The following is a 20,340-nucleotide window of genomic DNA, read 5'->3' on the forward strand; positions in this document are numbered from 1 at the left end:
GTTTTCAGGAACGTAATCCCGACATTAAGCGAGGACTTACTGTATACAGTAGTGCACTTAAGTAGTATAAGTTGCTATTAGCGGTTTTGCCTATTCGTGCCCTTTCTTGTAACCTATTTCTCCCTAATGGCAAGGGTTTACTGTACTGTACTGTACTGCATATTACCCTCTATAAATTATTTGTTTGTCATCTGAACATCACCTTAAATATTATTCATTCTTTTGTATTTTTTTAAGGGAGATATTTGAAAAAATGAAGATGATATATGAAAAGGATTTCAAGAATTACCCACTTGCTTATGACTCAGAAAGGAATGCATACAGTGTGGGTGTCATCCCTGCTCTTCAAACTCCTGATTGCCAGAGTACTTATGAGGCGAGTATTTATTAAATATGTAGAAATGTGATTTTGAAATTGCTAGCAATCGGTTTGAGTAAAGATTCTTTGAAGAGAGGTTAAAACATTGAGCTTTCATGCCAGAAGATCACACGGTCTCAATATTTTTCCTTCTCCAATTGTTCAGAAATTTATTACAGTTATAGGCTCTGTACATGCATGATGAATCCAAAATTGCATTTCAGTAAGTTGTGACCTAAACTGCTATATAGTATGTAAATACACAGTAGGTTATGAAGGTGTGCATGCTGGAAAAGTCTTTGGTACAAGGAATACTTAAGTGTCACAATAATGCAGCTCACAGCCTGGGGGACTGAGATGCGTACCAACACTGTGGCGCTATCCTTCCCAACATTTCTGGGGACGTAAATTTTTTTCACATTCTTTATGAATGATTGTGTGTGCATGTAATAGTATGAAAAAAATTATTTACCCGAAAAGGCAAATTGAAAAATAACTCAAGCAGCTCATGGCTTGACTGTGATCCCAACACTGAACCCCCACCTACTTCCACGATCCACACCAAATCTGGGGACATTTTTTTTATTTACACTATGATTTTGACTATCTGCTATTGATTTCTTTTATTTATCTAGTTTTTCACGTTCTGTATGAAATTTTAATCATTATAACAGCAGGATATAAAACATAATGTACAGTAAAAACACCATAATTCTTACCCCCGTGGTGAGTCTGTGTCGAAAGCAGCTGCTTCTCGCCTTGTGGCACATCATTCCTCTCTACCTGCCTCTGATATGAAGCCAGTAATAAGAGCTCCCATCCATCCGCTCGAGTTGGCAATGCAGGTAGGATGCTGTCGGAGCAAACAACCTCGACGATATCCACCCTGCTTTGGATGCCTGGGGACATTAGGGACCATTGCACCACTGGGAGACTGCGTTGGCCTACTTCTGCATTGGCCACACACGACGGACTCATGGTTTTTTTAATGGAGAGGGTGCCCCCGTCCCATTGACTGTTCAACACCTCCTGGTGGAGTGCCCCAGCCTCGGAGATCTTTCGTCGGAAGCATCTCTCCCAGTGCCAGGGGGAAGATGAGTCTTACGATCTGTCTTTGGTGCTGGGGGAGGGAGTGAGTAGCATGGGAGGGGACGTCCTTTCCTTCCTGGAGGAAGCTGGTGTTCTGCACAAGCTTTGAGTTTCATCTATTAACGTTTAAATGTTTTTTACAAAAGTTTTATGCTACTGTTTATTATTTATGTTTCTTACCTTGCAATGCTTGATATTAGTCTTAAGCTTTTATTTTAAATTCAACGACATATTACCCACGCTGTTGCTTTGCAAGGGATGAAATTACCACAAACAATCAATCAAGTGTATCCCTCATATTCAAAATCGCTCATAATTCGTAATGTTTTGCTATTAAAATTGTTTGTGACAGTTCGACTTCTATCATTCATATACCCTTGAGTTTTAATAATATCTAAACTCTGTAATTTTCCATATATGTCCAAAATTTTATGAACACACCCAGGCACAGAGGCTTTGTCATTCTAATTTATCTGTTGTTTGGTTTTTCACCAAAGATTGACCTTGAGGAATCAGATGGCAAGAGGACACAATACAAAATTTCACTAATGGTGAGACATCGTGCCAACCTCCAGGAACTTACGGAGGCACTTAACTGCTCTGCTCGTGAACAGAAGACACTTCCATTAAACATATTTCAGGTTAATATAAGTTACCTAGTTTTTATATATTTTTTCAGGGGTGGATCCAGGGGGGGGTCCTGGGGGTCTGGACCCCCCTTTTCATCAGAAAATTTGAATACTTATTCTTTAACACAGTACTGTACTCAGGCATTTTTGTATAGTAAAATGTAATTACTTGTACTATTGACCTCAGAATATTTCCTAATATCAAGTGAACATGGTTTCAAAATGGCTTCAAAATGCCCATGACATTGGTCAGATTTAAAAAACAAAATCGGTGGGGGGGGGCTTACATTATCCCCAAAAAACCCTCCAGCCGGGTGAGCTTGCTGTGTTCGCCATGTTCCCCCCACACAAAACTGGATCCGCCCTTATTTTTTGTTTTTGCCTAATCTACATGGTTAGATTTTGACAGACCCTACAAATTTGTAAATATTAACAATAATAAATCAGTGGCATCTATGTAGAAAATGGGTTATGATCCATGGTCCCAAAATGGTATACTGAAATTCATTTTAATAAAAAAAATACCTTTTTCAGGTGAAATATGTTGAGTGCAATGAAAACTTAATTATCAGGGATCTAATAATATTTATGCAGTTTGACCAAGGGTAGCTGACAAAAGCAATCAAAAGGTTATTTTGAGTAGGGACCATCATTTCTAATGTGTTCAGATTTTTTCTGTCTCACACTACCGACAGGTGTCTGTGTCATTGTCAGTATCTTCCAATGATGGAAAAAGAAAAAATGCCTATATTATTGTTTTTCGTTTATATAACAAAGCACAAGATAAAAGTTACCCAAAACACTAGCTACTCAATATAAGGACAAGTCCCTGACCTGTTGGTAAAATATTAGGACGTGTGTAGTGAACCTTGTTTGGTTGAGCCATGAGATCCAAAGTAGATTAGGGTAAGGCTTCTGAAATATACACGACAGGAAAAAATGTGTATCAGTCATATGTATTTATGAAAATACATATGGGTATTAATGGAAAATATGTAGTGAGGACAGCCTATACAGTACAGTACAGTAAAACTGATATGTATAACATATTACAAGAAACTTTCAAGATAAATTTTTGATGGAGATGGATGTCACTGGCCCAGTAATGGTATACTGTATATGAATCCTGATATACAGTATATAATTTTAACAATTTGGGTTAATTTAGATATTAACTTTATCTTGTTTGTTTTCTTGAGTATTTTACAGATGGTTGAAGTAATGTTTCGTCATTATCGGGCCATTAAGTATGAATTGGTTGGTCGTCGTAACTTCTACTCAGCAGGAGGAGAGTTTGGAACGCCATATCCAATTGGATGTGGCAAGGAAGGTGTGACTGGTTTTTTTGGGTCGATGAGGCCTGCATCTTGGAAGGATGGATCTCTCTTACTGAATATTGATGGTATGATTGTACGAGTATATACATGTTTGTCTTGTAATGTGCCAGTCTTGTTGATATATAGCACATTTGCTTGAGATTTAGTTTTGTAATTACTGAATATCATGTATTTCTTTATACAGTAGTCAGAAAATATGAAATTATTGATTGATTATAAAATTTCATTAGCTCTAAATCTACTAAATCGCTTAGTTTGCTTGTTATTAAAACATTTTATCTCTATTTTTAGTTGCACACACAGCATTCTATAAAGAACAACCTCTTCTGAACTTTATTCAAGACTTCATGAATTTTAGGGAAGATGATTTTCATAGACCATTAGAGCCATTTAAACGATCAAAACTTTTGCAAGAACTAAGAAATATTAGGGTAAGTGCAGTCTTATGTATATTAGAAGCAAATACGGTGGTCCCTTGGTTAACGAACACAATTCGTTCCAGAGGGTCATTCGTCAACCGAAAATTTCGTTAACCGAATCCATTGTTTCAATGGGATATTGGGTAATTGGTTCCAGCTCACCGAAATGTGCATACAAAGTAAAAAAAAAATGCAGTAAAGTACACTTACTTTGAGGTGTGTATGTAGAAGGTTCCTGGATGATGATGATGGGAATTAGAAGTGGGGGTGGATGAGAAGGGAGAAGAGAAGTAAGTGGGGATGGAGGAGAAATCATCTTTCAGGGACCCATGCTTGATGCAATCATTTCACCAATAAAATTATAAGTTCACTAGGTGTAATTCAAAATTATTTTATTTAAATCAACACTGCACTGCGCTATATATTATCAATGCGTTAACTAAATTTCAGAATGATCAATAATTTCAATGTAAAAATGCAAAAATATTCAAGACACCAACAAAATAGATGTTCACTCCACTGTCAACAAAGCCAAACTGACGCCAAGTGGCTGAGTCAAGCGGCTGATGGGCGCACAAAACACTAGTTCCCTGTACTGCATATATTATCAATATGTTGACTAAATTTTAAAATGACTAATAATTTTAATATAAAAAATGCAAAAATATTAAAGAGCACAACTTTCTTGATATTTACTCCACTGGAAACGAATGTAAACATAGAAGAGATTATTGAATTGGCAGACTAGCCCATCAACTGATGCTCACAACAAAACGTGTTGTTCTTAAGGACTTCGTTAATTGAAGATTTGTTCGTTAACCAAATTAAAGAACCTTATGGGCGGTAATTCGTTAACCAAAATTTCGTTAATCGAACCATTTGTTAACCGAGGGACCACAAAATCTTTATAACTCGGCATTTAATATCTCGGAATTTAAACAGTATAATTCGGCATGTGTATGGTCTTGGAATTTATTATAAAATAATTTGGGAAATGCTGAGTTATCTAAAATTATCAGGGAAAATTTCGGTATTATTGAGCTTCATAATCAGGTGAATAAATTATAGACACCCTGTATATAAAAGACCGTACAAAGCTGGTAGCTTTTCTTTTTGGAATAAAATTTGTAGAGTTAATGAATGTGGTAAGAAGTCATAGAGAACACAGTCCAGCATTTAATGATTTGGAATTACTTGTGCAAGGCTCACTTTCTTATGGAATTAGTTACAACCCAAGAGATTTAGACTCGTGAACCTGAAGCAGTAGAAACTGATGCATTATTCTGTCCAAAAATGCTTTGGATTCATGAGTAAATGTCGGGGTTTGTGTTTCAAGAGGAGAGGTGACAGGACTTTTGTGGGTGATTGTATAATGTTTTAATCATCATCCACATCATCATTAATGTTTTACAACCATTTATTGTGCTTATATAAGTTAGCTGTGATTATCTGTAGGCAACTTAACAAGGTGCATTGTGTCTTCATTCCTCTTTTGTCAGATTAATATCTTTGACATTTCTCACATCCTCTGTTTGTTATTCCTTGTTCTCCTCCCCTCCATATTCAAACTCCTGCATCCCTTGACTCAAATGGTTTCTCCATTCTCTCCACACGCCCAAACCATATAACTCTACCTCTCTGCAAAACCTCACCAATTAAAGTAACTTTTATATTTCAGGTGCAAGTTACACACTCCAATATCCCTCGCACTTACAAGATTATAGATGTTTCAGAACATTCTGCTGAGAAACAAACATTTCCTTTAAAAGATGAGAATACTGGGAACACAGTTTACTGCACCATTGAAAACTACTTCAAGAACCAATATGGAAAAAAAATTAAGTTTCCAAAGTTGAACTGTGTACAAGTGTCTCCTGCTGAAAGGAATGTGTTTATTCCATTTGAGGTATGATTGTAATTGTGGTATATATATATATATATATATATATATACAGTGGGGTATGCTATAACGAATCTAATTGGTTCTAGAACCTTGTTCGTTACAGCATTCGTTCGTTATAGGATTAATCCGTTCCAGGCCCCCAAATACAACCACTTAACACTGAAAAATATAATATAAAATTGTAAAAATTGTAAAAAAGTGCATAAATATGCATATAAACCCCTGAAATAAAGAATATCATTAATATTTGTAATAAAAAAACAATAAATTAGAAAAAAAAAATTTTAAAATAATGTTCGTTGTAGGAGTTTCGTTCGTTATAGCATTCTCAATTTTATAGGTAAAACCGTTCGTTATAGGAATATTCGTAGTAGGATCCGTTCGTTATAGCATACCCCACTGTATATATATATATATATATATATATATATATATATATATATATATATATATATATATATATATATATATATATATATATATATATATATATATATATATATATATATATATATATATATATATATGGAAGTTTTCATTTGTTTAACTTCAGGTATAGACTAGAGGTGCCGCGACCTGTCAAAATACATTTACAGGGTGAAACCAGTCCGGCACATTGGGACCTTAAAATTTTGGGCAGATACAGTACCCTGTACAATAAAGCCTCGAATAACGACAGTAATGTGTCCTCCAATAATGCAGTGTAAGGTAAATCATCGTGTTGTGAATCATTGATTACCTTTAAAATACTGTAAAGTAATAAGAGTGAGATACGTTTCAAAGTCTGACCTTTTCATATCTTTTGCGTGACTTTTTACCCTCTTTTCCCCCCAAACAATAAAGTTAATAAAAAATGCAAACTATATTCTTTAAATAATGCAGATTTATATCGTAATTAGGCCCCTTTAAAAAATTTAATAACTTTATCTAGAGACCAAGGTGGGATTCTCTAAGGATGATCTGAGCATTTGATAAATTCTTGGGTTCAAAGTAATATTAAAACTCAATGCCAGAGGGTCAACCAATGCTGATTTATAAGATGCAATTGTTGATCCTTGAAGGCCTTTAACTCTGAACAGAAAATCTAAAAATTCTAACACCACTGTGTCCGACAATGTGATTGGAGTCGCTAACCTGATAAATTGTTGAAAAAGTTTCAAAGCTTTCTCATATTGCATAGAAGTTTGGGGCCTATGACCTGCTATCACTTGGTTAACGATATTGGAATTACCCAACAATCTATTTAAACATCTTTCGAGAAACTGCAAGCGTGAAGTGCCAAGGATATCTCGAACTGAGGGTGCAGTACCTGTTCTATATATCCCTGTTGCAATTGTAGTGGATGCAGGCACCAGTCCAACAGATCGAGACACCATGGTTGTAGGATCCAATATGGTGCAATTAAGAAGGATCTGAGTTTGTGAACCACTTTGGGCAACATTTTGTGAGGCAAAGAGATCTATTTGTGGAGTCCCAAACCTCCTCACTAAACTCTTGAACTTCTATATCTTTAGGGACCATTCTGTTTCTGTTGATACTGGTGTAGTGGATTCCTCCCCTACAAACGCCGTTTGTCGCTGAGTAGCCGACCTTCTTTGAATTACCCAGCCTGCACCTCCAGCGCCGCCTGACGTAGCGGGGGTCAACTATCAACCCACGCCTACCCCCGCCTTATAAGACCTCACCCCGCCGTGACCACCCTCTTTCTACCTACAGCCACCAACAAGCAACACCACCTCCTCCTCAGCTCCAGCCTGGCGGCTCCCGCTCCCGCCGGCGACCATGGCGTCCCTGAAGCTGCGTGCCCTCCTCTGGGCACCCTCACCAACCAGCTCTCTCTACTCAACGCATGTAACCATGCTGCCTACCTAGCACCAAGCTGCATTGTACATCCAATACAATATGTATACAGAGAGCACATCGTGAGTTTCCTTTCTCCAACCCATCCTGAGAGTGAACCAATATCTCATAACCCTACACTGGCCTTAGACGGGACAACGCATCTGTCCAATTGTTTTGTACTTCCGGTATGTGAGTTGCTTTGAGGTAAAGTGTTTGCGTTACACAAACTTTGAAAAAAATTTCCGATAGGTTTAGAAGAGCCAAGATCTGGTTGAGCCTTGATTGAGACAAAACACTGCCTTTCTGTTGTCCATGGCAAACAGAATCGTCATGTTTTTGAAATTTGGGTTTGCCAACAAAAAGAATAGGACTACTGCTAATTTTTTGTTTGTGTTTGTCCCAAAGGGAGTTGCTCCACTTCCCTTGAAGGAACTCTCCATTTGAGGAATGGTATCCCCATCCTATTTAGGATGTGTCTGTACAAATGAAGCTAGACGTCGCATTCTGGATTGAACAAAAATAACGTCGTCAGTTACCCATCTGAAACTGAAAGAAATAGGACCCTGGTTGTTGCTGTAGTAAAATTAACGTAAAAAAATATGTACCGGTATGTGTAAATTAATATACAGTAGAAGTAACCACCGATGGTAAAGAAAAAAGTGAAACTGATAGCGGAATGTCAACGTATACGTGCGCACTCAAGGAAACGGCGTAATATATCTTAAGAATATGTACAAAAGATTCATTATTGTTTACCCGCATTAATGATTATGTAATTGATTGAATTAATGTTTATATATGCAAAATGAACAATACAATTCATTAATAATACAGGTAGTTCTGCTATAACGCGATAATTGTGTTCTTGTAAAATATCGTGTTATAGAAAATCGCGTAATAGAAATAACAGGGCTTATGGAGAAAATAGGGTTAGGTGCAGATTACTCGAAATCGAAAAAATTTAGTAGTTAGCCTAACACAAAGGATAGCACAGTCTAAATAAATGTTACATTCATATCTAATAATGAAATCATACAGTAAATTTAACACTTTACCTTGAAAAAATATGAATGTAACTTGATGGGGGAGAAGGGTGATTTTGAGGTTGATAACATCAAGCTTCTCTTCAAGTGTTATATCCTTTCTTTTACGATAATCACCGGGAATTCTATCATCAGAATGCTTTTTGGAGATATTCTTCTTTACCATATTCACAGTTAATACCACAAAATTGGAGAAATAGTAAGCAAAAATCGCGTTATAGCAAACAAGCGATCGCGTTATACAAATATTGTTCCGAATTCATAAATCGCGTTAGAGCAAATTCGCGTTATCAAAACACGCGTTATAGCAGAACTCACTGTATGTAGAAAATTAAAATACACAAGAGGAGACGAGACGACATTGTTTTCGTTAGTGTTTACACCCTTGATGATGGTTCTACATATGAAACTGAAAAAAATAAGACCCTAGCTGTAGCTGTAGTAAAATTAATGTAAAAAATGAATATGTATGTTTTAAGTAATGGTATTTAATGTTAATGAATGGAACATTAGAAGTACCTTGTGGGGTATGAGATTGTTTGTGTTCACACTCAGGATGGGGTGGAGAAAGGAAACTCACAATGTGCTCTCTATATACATGTTGTATTGGATGTACAATGCAGCTTGGTGCTGGGAAGGCAGCATGGTTACAAGCGTGATGTAGAGAGAGCTGGTTGGTGAGGGTGCTCACAGGAGGACAGCTTGTGGGTCGCCATGCTCGCCGGCGGGAGCGAGGACCGCCAGGCAGGCGGAAGAGGTGTTGCTGGCTGGTTGGTGTAGGTAGAAAGAGAGAGGTCACAACGAGGTCAGGTCTTAAATAGCGGGGGGTAGGCGTGGCTTAGTAGTTGACCCCCGCTCCGTGATGTATGGCGGCACTGGTTGACCTAGACCACGAGGCACACACTGTGGAATTCGTGGGGTCGGCTATGCAGCGACAAACAGTGTTTGTAGGGGAGAAATCCACTACAATACTCCCCCTTCCCTCCAGGCGGTGTAGGAGACTTGTTGTCTGCAGGGTTGCATAGCACATGTGAGGCAGAACGGGCGGTGCATGCCTCATGTGAGACAACGGCGATGGCGTGGATGAGCGGGTCGCTGGAGACAACTGTCTAGATACACAATATCTGTGGGAGTAGAGAGGGAGAAAAAGGGTGTGTGGAGGCGATGAATGTTGTGCTTCCCTCACGGCAGGTACAGAGTCGTCAGATGCGCCTGCTGGGGTGTGTGGGCCTGGGTCAGGAGCAGGGGCTGCGTCAGCAGAAGCGGATGAGGGCTCGTGACAGCAGCTGGGTCCACGACAGCAGCAGGGTGCAGGACATTAGCAGGGAGTACCTGAGGGAGAAAAGAGGGGTGTGTGGGTCCGCACTCAGGAACAGGGGCCGCGTCAGGAGAAGCGGCAGGGGGTACTGCTGGGCCGGGGTCGGCGTCTGAGGCAGAACGGGTGTGTTGGTCCTCGTCAGGAGCAGGGGCCGCATCAGGGGCGGCAGGGGTTACTGCTGGGCTGGGGTCGGCGTCTGAGGCAGGACGGGTGTGCTGGGGTCGGTAGGATGTGGTGCTTGGGGCAGGAAGAGGCGCTGGTGTCTGATTAGAGAAACAGTGCTGCTCTAGGGTGTCTAACCTGCGGTGTAGAGACAGTAGTTGTAGAACCGATGAGAGCTGCTTCTGTGTGGATAAGCCAGTCTTCCATGTTGCTTGAAGACTGGGAGCGTGATCAGTTTCTCCTCCATCCTGTGTGAGTGCGAATCTCCGGGAGTCACCATTTGTGGGGTTCAAGATGTTTGGTTCACACTCAGGATGGAATGGAGAAAGGAAACTCACAATGTGCTCTCTATATACATGTTGTATTGGATGTACAATGCAGCTTGGTGCTGGGAAGGCAGCATGGTTACAAGCGTGATGTAGAGAGAGCTGGTTGGTGAGGACGCTCAGAGAAGGACAGCTTGTGGGTCGCCATGCTCGCCGGCGGGAGAGAGGACCGCCAGGCAGGCGGAGGGGGAGCGAGGGCCGCCAGGCAGCGGCGGAGGAGAAGGAGGTGTTGCTGGCTGGTTGGTGGAGGTAGAAAGAGGCAGGTCACCACGAGGTCAGGTCTTAAATAGCGGGGGTAGGCGTGGCTTAGTAGTTGATCACCGCTCCATGATGTATGGCGGCACTGGTTGACCTAGACCACGAGGCATACACTGGGGAATTGGTGGGGTCGGCTACTCAGCGACAAACAGTGTTTGTAGGGGAGAAATCCACTACAATACTCCCCCTTCCCTCCAGGCGGTGTAGGAGACTTGTTGTCTGCAGGGTTGCTTAGCACATGTGAGGCAGAACGGGCGGTGCATGCCTCATGTAAGACAACGGCGATGGCGTGGATGAGCCGGTCGCTGGATACAACTGTCTATATACACACTATCTGTGGGAGAAGAGAGGGAGAAAAAGGGTGTGTGGAGGCGATGAATGTTGTGCTTCCCTCACGGCAGGTACAGAGTCGTCAGATGCGCCTGCTGAGGTGTGTGGGCCTGGGTCAGGAGCAGGGGCTGCGTCAGCAGAAGCGGATGAGGGCTCGTGACAGCAGCTGGGTCCACGACAGCAGCAGGGTGCAGGACAATAGCAGGGAGTACCTGAGGGAGAAAAGAGGGGTGTGTGGGTCCGCACTCAGGAACAGAGGCCGCGTCAGGGGCGGCAGGGGTTACTGCTGGGCCGGGGTCGGCGTCTGAGGCAGGACGGGTGTGCTGGGGTCGGTAGGACGTGGTGATTGGGGCAGGAAGAGGAGCTGGTGTCTGCTTAGAGTAGCAGAGCTGCTCTAGGGTGTCTGACCTGCGGTGTAGAGACAGTAGTTGTATAGCCGATGAGAGCTGCTTCTGTTTGGATAAGCCAGTCTTCCATGTTGCTTGAAGACTGGGAGCGTGATCAGTTTCTCCTCCATCCTGTGTGAGTGCGAATCTCCGGGAGTCACCATTTGTGGGGTTCAAGATTGTTTGGTTCACACTCAGGATGGAATGGAGAAAGGAAACTCACAATGTGCTCTCTATATACATGTTGTATTGGATGTACAATGCAGCTTGGTGCCGGGAAGGCAGCATGGTTACAAGCGTGATGTAGAGAGAGCTGGTTGGTGAGGATGCTCAGAGGAGGACCAGCTTGTGGGTCGCCATGCTCTCCGGCGGGAGCGAGGACCGCCAGGCAGGCGGAGGAGGAGTGAGGGCTGCCGGGCAGCGGCAGAGGAGGATGAGGTGTTGCTAGCTGGTTGGTGTAGGTAGAAAGAGAGAGGTCACCACGAGGTCAGGTCTTAAATAGCGGGGGTTAGGCGTGGCTTAGTAGTTGACCCCCGCTCCGTGATGTATGGCGGCACTGGTTGACCTAGACCACGAGGCACACACTGTGGAATTCGTGGGGTCGGCTATGCAGCGACAAACAGCGTTTGTAGGGGAGAAATCCACTACAACCTAACCACTAATTGTAAATACAAAAAAAAAAAAAGCAAGACTGCGCAACGCCAATGTAAGTAAGTACCTACATGTGAAACCATATCATAATTTCTCTACATAAGAATATGAAAGCAACTCTTATTACTGTTAATATAGGTTTTAAATAATACTTACGAATGTAAAACAAAAATTCTACTCACCAATGGTGGTAAAGTCGAAAACATAAGGACAGCCAATGAATGCTGTTGTGTGAGTTTATACTCAGATGACGAACTCGTAAGGTTCAACTCTGGCTGAAGCTGTAGCTTTCCATAAAGATGTCATAGCTGTTGCTGAAACTGTTACTGAACCTGCAGTTCCTGAAGCTGCTGCTAATGCTGAATTTGATGGTGTAGCTGCTTTTTTTTTTTTACGGGAATTAGCCCACCCGGGCACAGGTTAAACGACCCACAACGGAGCCTGGGGGGCGAAAAAAAAAGAACGGAAAGAAATTGTAAATATAGAAAAAAAGGTTATACTGTATTAATCTACACCACGAAGATGCCGGAAAACCAGCTTTTTAAAGTGAGACAGATTGTAAGAGCATGGAAACACAGAAGAAGGCAGAGCATTCCACAGCTTGACTGTGTGAGGAAAGAAGGAGGTACTATAACGGGTTATTCTCGTGTGACCGAGATCCACGGAGAAACGGTGGGCACCGCAAGCAAGACGTGTGTTACGAACCCACGGCCTTGCCGGCGGTACACAGGATGCCAAATCCACTGAACATTGCCCGTTAAAGTACCTGTAAAAGAGAGAGAGTGAAGCAACATTGCGGCGAAGAGAAAGGGAAGAGAGATTGTCGACTAAAGGAGGAGAGTTAATAAGACGAAATGCCTTTGATTCCACCCTATCTAATACTGTAGTTGGACAGAAGAAGAGCCACCCCAGATATGAGAGCAGTACTCCAAGTTAGGACGAATGAATCCCTTATATACTTGGAGCAACTGCTCAGGAGTGAAGTAGCTGCGGCATCTGTACAGCATTCCCAACTTTCGGGAGGCAGCTTTAGTTATACTAAGGATGTGTGATTTCCAGGACATATTGGAGGAAATGGTGAGGCCTAACATATTTATTTCAGAATTTGGGAGGATGATAGCGTCCTGAAATGTAATTGGTGGGAGATCGTCTAATTTACAAAGTGTAATTGGTAAATATTGAGTTTTATTACTATTGAACTTAACCAAGTTTGTATCTCCCCATTCAGAGATGCTGCACAGATCCGCATTGATAGAAGTAATGATATCAGTTCTAGAAACAGATCTAGTTTGAGAGTTAGGAGGAAGGGGAAAATGTGAGAAAGAGTGAAGAGTAGAATCATCGGCGTAAGAATGGATAGAATTAGTTTTAGTGTGAAGTAAATCATTGATAAAAAGAAGGAAGAGAGTTGGTGAAAGAACAGAACCCTGTGGGACGCCACTATTGGTTGAGAAAGAGCGAGAAATCGATCCCTCGACAACAACTGCCATGGATCGGTTCTCAAGGACGCTAGAGATGAGAGAACAAAGTGGGGGAGAGAAACCAAAGGAGGGAAGTTTAGATGGCAAAGACTTGTGCCATACCCTGTCAAATGCTTTGGAGATGTCGAGGGCCACGACAAAAGTTTCCCCATAGTCCCTAAGAGAGGATGACCAAAGATGGGTGCAATAGGAGAGCAGATGGTGTAGCTGAAGTTGATGGTTTAGGCCTTTGAATAATAAAGCCGTTGATAGAACCTTGCATAGCTGCATTTTTTCTCATTATATATCTTTATGTAGGGGTCATATGCGTTTTCACGTCCCTGTTAATTTTAATGCTTCGTTCAGTTAATGGATCCACTTCAGAAAATATGTTCATTGCTTGCTGCATATAATATCTACAGACCTCTCACCTTTTTCATAGCGTTTTAACACATCTTGTTTCTCGGCCAAGCTTATACACTTTCTTTTAGCTTTTGAATCAGCACTACCATCACTTGCTCTCTTGCTTATGCTAAATAGGGAAGCAAAAATGCTGTAAGAAACCCGAGAAAGTTTTTCTCCTTTTCCTGTTCAGATGCACGAAACCAAAAGGCCCGCCAAGCTGTCTGTTTATACTAGTGATGCTGGCATCACCACTCACATGCCCTGCAGCCTCCATGCGCAAGGCATGTTTTTTTTTTTTATAATATACATTGGGATTTAGTTATTATTTATATGAAATTGTAATTTTATTTTATTTTTTATTATATTTTCGTCGTAAATACGAAGGAAATAACGGTGTAGATTGAATTGGGTCCTAAATAAACCAGGGTCTTAAATATGAATCGTCGTTAGTAGAAGCGTCGTTTTCGGAGGCTTTCCTGTATACCGTAGGCATACCCCGGGCTACAGAAGGGTTCCGTTCCTAAGGAAATCTTTCTGCAACGCGAAACCATTTTTTCCATATACAGGGGTCCTCAACTTACGAACGTCTGACTTACGAAAGCCCGCTGATACGAATGGGGTTAAACTTGAAACTTACAGTATTTTATTTACCTGATGACTTATTTTTTACTTTCATTTATTGTATTTTGTCATTCTATTTCTTCTTTTCTCTTAAATTAAGTGATTTTAGATGTATATAAAGACTTAGGCTATGATATAGTGGGATTTTAAACATTGCTCTGTAAGTACGGTATGCACATAGCATGTGTTCCGTCTTACGTACATTTCCGACTTAAGAACTTCCTCAGGAATGGAACCTGTTCGTAACCCGGGGACCCCCTGTACTGCACTGTACTTCACTGCAACTGAGTGTTATGACAAACCAATAGTCATGCTTTGGAACAATGCCAAACTTTTGGTTGTTTGAATATTAATTACAAAAACAACTATGAAAAATATTAAGATAGGCATATTCAAACTTAAACTTATGTTGAGAATTTCCAGGAAATGAGTTGTTAATATTATTTTGGGGATTCAGCTTGAGGAACCTTATGTTACATACCTGGTAATTTTGAAAAGTAAAAAATTCTCATGAATATTCTTTTACAGTGCTGCAAGATTTACAAAGGTCAAAGAGTGGTTAAGAAGCTTAGTGATCGAGAAACTGCTCAATTTATTAGGACAACAGCTGTTCCACCAGCAACAAGAAAGAAACAGATATGCAATATTCATCGCACCAATGACTTTACTCAAGATCCAATGCTGAAGAATCTGCAGTTCAGTATAGCAGAAAGAGTATGACCTCTCCCGTTTCTTTTATATGCAGTAATCACCATTTTATATATGAACATACAGTATACTTTTCCATTGACCCATTAGGCTTTGAGCCATTTTATATATATATATGTACTGTATATATATATATATATATATATATATATATATATATATATATATATATATATATATATATATATATATATATATATATATATATGCGTATATATATATATATATATATATGTACTGTATATATATATATATATATATATATTTCATTAGCCCAATAAACACGCGGACTTCTACATACAATCAACACCTCAACCCGCCAGGACTCGAACCCAAGGCTCACGAGCCTTTGACTGTGACCGGGGAATGCTAACCGCTGGACCACCAGGATACTAAAAGCAGTCCTAGACTCTGTTATATTTCACACAAAGCCTGTTCAACGAGCTTATGGCGCCTTGAACCTCTAATGGGGACTACCCGTATCACGTAGGTGGTCAGAGTTAAGTTTTACCAAATCCGGCTTTGAAACACGAGGAACAGGCTTTGTATTATATATATATATATATATATATATATATATATATATATATATATATATATATATATATATATATATATATATATATACAGTTAACCCTCACTTTACGCGGTTAATGTAACCCGGAGGGTACCGCGGAAAGCGAGAAATGCGTAAAGTGAATAACATAACATATGGGATTAATTGAAATGGAGTCCAGGCCGATCCCCAAACTCCACTTTTTGACGACACATAACTATGTTGTAGTAAAAATAACATCTTAATTTTATGATGGTACATGCACACAATTAATACTTAAGAGAAATAGAGAAATACAGTCGCCAAGTTAATGTCCATTCAAATAATGGACTCAACTCCCTCCCCCTCTCACACTACACTGCCGGCTCTTCCCCCTCTGAGAAATTTTGGGGGGAAAACCAGGCATAGTAATAAATAATACCTCAAACTAAAGTTAGGATAATATAATTGACATTGCTGGATTCCTTGTAAGACCAGGAATATTTTGAATATAAATGTCATATATTTTTCACAAAAGATAACATACTTACTCAGATTAAACATTTTATCTAAAAATTTGATGTCTAATGCAAAATATATGATGTTTATATTCAAAATGATCACCAAATTGTAAGAATTCCAGCAATGGAAATTATATTCTGGCCGGGTAATTTGTATGAATTTTATGAGCTAAAACAAATATCTTCAGTTAATAAAAAAAAAAAAAATATTCTTCACGACACTATCTGTCAATCAAAGTACCCCACCTTGCCTCCCCCCCTCTTCCAACCACGCGGTCAGTCCCGTCCCAACCCTCCCCCCCACCCCCCACCAATCCTCCCTTCAAGAGAAAGGTTGGGTGAAAAATTTAGATTTTAACATTTTGTATTAAATAATACCTCAGATTAAAGTTAGGATAATATAATTGACATTGCTGGATTCCTTGTAAGACCAGGAATATTTTTAATATAAACGTCATATATTTTGCACAAAAGATAACATACTCAGATTAAACATTTTATCTAAAAATTTTATGTCTAATGCAAAATATATGATGTTTATATTCAAAATGATCACCAAATTGTAAGAATTCCAGCAATGTAAATTATATTCTGGCCGGGTAATTTGTATGAATTTTATGAGCTAAAATAAAAATCTTCAGTTAATAAAAAAATAAAAATATTCTTCACAGGGTAACAGATGGTCGGTCGCCAGTCCCTCCCTCCCTCCCCCCCACCCCCCACCAACGTCCCTACTAGATAAATGTGTGGGAATACCAGACTGTTTACCTTTTTAGTAATAAATAATAAATCAGACTAAAGTTAGGATAATATAATTGACATTGCTGGATTCCTTGTAAGACCAGGAATATTTTGAATATAAATGTCATATATTTTGCACAAAAGATAACATATTTACTCAGACTAAACATTATATCTAAAAATTTTATGTCTAATGCAAAATATATGATGTTTATATTCAAAATGATCATCAAATTGTAAGAATTTCAGCAATGTAAATTATATTCTGGCCGGATAATTTGTATGAATTTTATGAGCTAAATAAAAAAATTATACGTCACCCGTGTAAAGCGTGTAAAGGGGTACACCCACCAAGGAATGTGAGCATCCTGGGTTCTGGCAGGGCAATCACAGAACGTGAAACGCTGAATGTGGGAGCCAAGAAGTGAGGGTTGATTTGTGACATATATATATATATATATATATATATATATATATATATATATATATATATATATATATATATATATATATATATACATACATGATATATACAAGTATTCTCAAGAATCTAACCCAACTGGCTCAGAAGGTCAAGCCATAATCCCAAACCATTGTTTCAATGGGGTTTTTGGGCACTGGTTCCAGTCAATGAAAATTTCTAAATTCAACAAAAAATGGTAGAAAAATTCACTTACTTTGGAGGTGTGTATGTAGAAGGCTCTGGATGATGATGGATGGGATTTTAGAATGGGGTGGAGGAGAAGGGAGAAGAGAAGGCATTGGGGTGGAAGAGAAGTCACCCCATGGCGCCATTTCACCCATAAAATTTTAGCTCTCTTGGTGTAATTCAAGATTATTTTCTTTTAATCAACACTGCACTGCATTATATATTGTCAATATGTAAAAAATATTTCAAAATGACCAATAATTTGCTTGGAAACACAGAAAAAAAGCGTTTAGTTGAAGAGAGTCTCAAGCAAGATGTTACCTCCAGTGAAAACAGAGAGAGACTAACTCCTGTTTGCTGTGTAAAGAAGCTGGATGCCGTGCATTAAACTAGTCACTTTACCTTCAATTATGTTCAATAATTGTTAAAATGACTTAAGAAATTGAATATTAAACTTTTAAAATTATTGAATAGTATAAACTTCTTGATATTTACTAAAATAGTTAGGAATTTAAGCCCTAGAACCGATTAATGTATTGGTGGACTGATACTAAAGCTGGTTGCCCGGCCAGTGCAAGCGAAAACATGTTGAGGTCGGTTCGTAAGAAATTCGTTAACCGAATTTTTGTTCGTTAACCGAATTGAAGATCCTTATGGAAGGCAGTTCGGGTTAATCATATATATATATATATATATATATATATATATATATATATATATATATATATATATATATATATTATATATATATATATATATATATATATATATATATATATATATATATATATATATATATATTATATAATATATATATATATATATATATATATGATAACCACAAGGAAAGAAGAAAATATATATATATATATATATATATATATATATATATATATATATATATATATATATATATATATATATATATATATATATATATATATACGTATATATATATATTATATATATATATATTATATATATACTGTATATATATATATATATATATATATATATATATATATATATATATATATATATACTGTATATATATATATATATATATATATATATATATATATATATATATATATATATATATATATATATATATATATATATATATATATATATATATATATATATATATTATATATATATATATATATATATATATATATATATATATATATATATATATATATATATATATATATATATAGAGGAGTCTTAAGTTATTCTCTTATAAATGTCAATGAATGTGACTTTATAGTAATGCATACAAGCACCTCATGAGGCATCACACAAGAAGCTTTGAATTTCTGTACATGTAAAGTATTTCATGGGGCAAAGGGAGGCTCAAGAACGTAACTCCCATATTTTATCTATTTCTTATAGGGAAAATTGGTCCGCTTAACGTTGTTTTGTATATCGTCGCGTTTTTAGGAACGTAACCCCAACGTTAAGCAAGGACTTACTGTAACTATTTTTCTATAACCATTTTAAACTTTCTGATCACACATGCCATTTTTCATAATTGCAAAGGCAACTCAGTAGGGCGTGTTTGTATCCCCCAGGAGGTCAGGGATGTACGGTATGTTTGTGTGCATACCCCAGGAGGTCAGGGCTGTAAGGCATGTGTGTCCTCCAGGAAATCATGGCTGTAGGGCTTGTGTATGTGTACCCCAGGAGGTCAGGGCTGTAAGGCATGTGTAACCCCCATGAAGTCAGGGCTGTAGGGCTTGCGTGTGTGTGTCCCCCGGGAGGTCAGGGCTGTAGGGCATGTGTGTGTCCCCCAGGAGGTCAGGGCTGTAGGGCATGTTTGTGTCCCCCAGGAGGTCAGGGCTGTAGGGTATGTGTGTGTCCCCCAGGAGGTCAGGGCTGTAGGGCAAGTGTGTGTTCCCCAGGAGGGGGACTCTGTGATGTGTACTTTTACTTTTATCCTCTTCACCACTGATCGGCTTGCTTGCTGCTTGGGCGATCGGTTACATCTCTGTTAAAAATAAAATAATAAAATAAGAATGATAGCAATAATAATAATAACAACACTAATACTACTACTAATAATATACACCCATAAAAAATCCAAAAATGAAAAAAAAAGATCAAAAGTGAGAAACAATATACTGTATGTATGTTGTGTTGTCAATAGTAAGAGAAACAATTGAGACCCTGCAATTGTGTGTAAATGAGGCAGAAAGTCAGATCAGCAACCTGGGACTTGGTCACAATTTTTGTGATGCCATATGGCAGCAGGGTCTACCATTAGACATTACATTATGCTTCCAATATCATCCCAAGTGGTAGTACTTCCCTGTTTGGTAGCTACCTACTAAAGTCAAATTATTGATGTAATATGCAGTTAAAAAGTATAACAACATATGATAGTGTAATAATGTTCCTGGTATTTATTGTCAGTAAAGCCTACCAATCTTTTAACAATGATTTCTTATGGTACAGTAAAATTAACAGTGGGCTTTCCGGACCATTGGATGCTGGACTATTGGACCTTTACTGTATATATTAAATTTTTTTCATATTTCTTTGAATCAGCCATTACACATGGAAGGCAGAATTTTACCTGCACCTGAATTGTTGATGGATGCACCAGTTCAACCAAGAGAAGGAGTATGGGATGCTAGGAGGAGA

The 20,340-nt window shown here is 38.7% G+C and overlaps 1 protein-coding gene across 1 annotated transcript; it reads left to right on the forward strand.

The window, feature by feature from the left end:
• Positions 1-6: 6 nt before the first annotated feature.
• Positions 7-20,334, forward strand: LOC121860360 (protein argonaute-3-like; the record flags this gene model as incomplete). Its single annotated transcript, XM_042357459.1, has 7 exons — positions 7-376; positions 1,945-2,088; positions 3,286-3,478; positions 3,705-3,844; positions 5,511-5,738; positions 15,066-15,251; positions 20,245-20,334. Coding segments are annotated over exons 1-7 (1,104 nt in total), but the record flags the coding sequence as incomplete, so codon positions are not given.
• Positions 20,335-20,340: the final 6 nt, after the last annotated feature.

The sequence above is a fragment of the Homarus americanus genome, unplaced genomic scaffold (genome assembly GCF_018991925.1).
Source record: "Homarus americanus isolate GMGI-L3 unplaced genomic scaffold, GMGI_Hamer_2.0 scaffold855, whole genome shotgun sequence".
NCBI classification, from domain to species: domain Eukaryota; kingdom Metazoa; phylum Arthropoda; class Malacostraca; order Decapoda; family Nephropidae; genus Homarus; species Homarus americanus.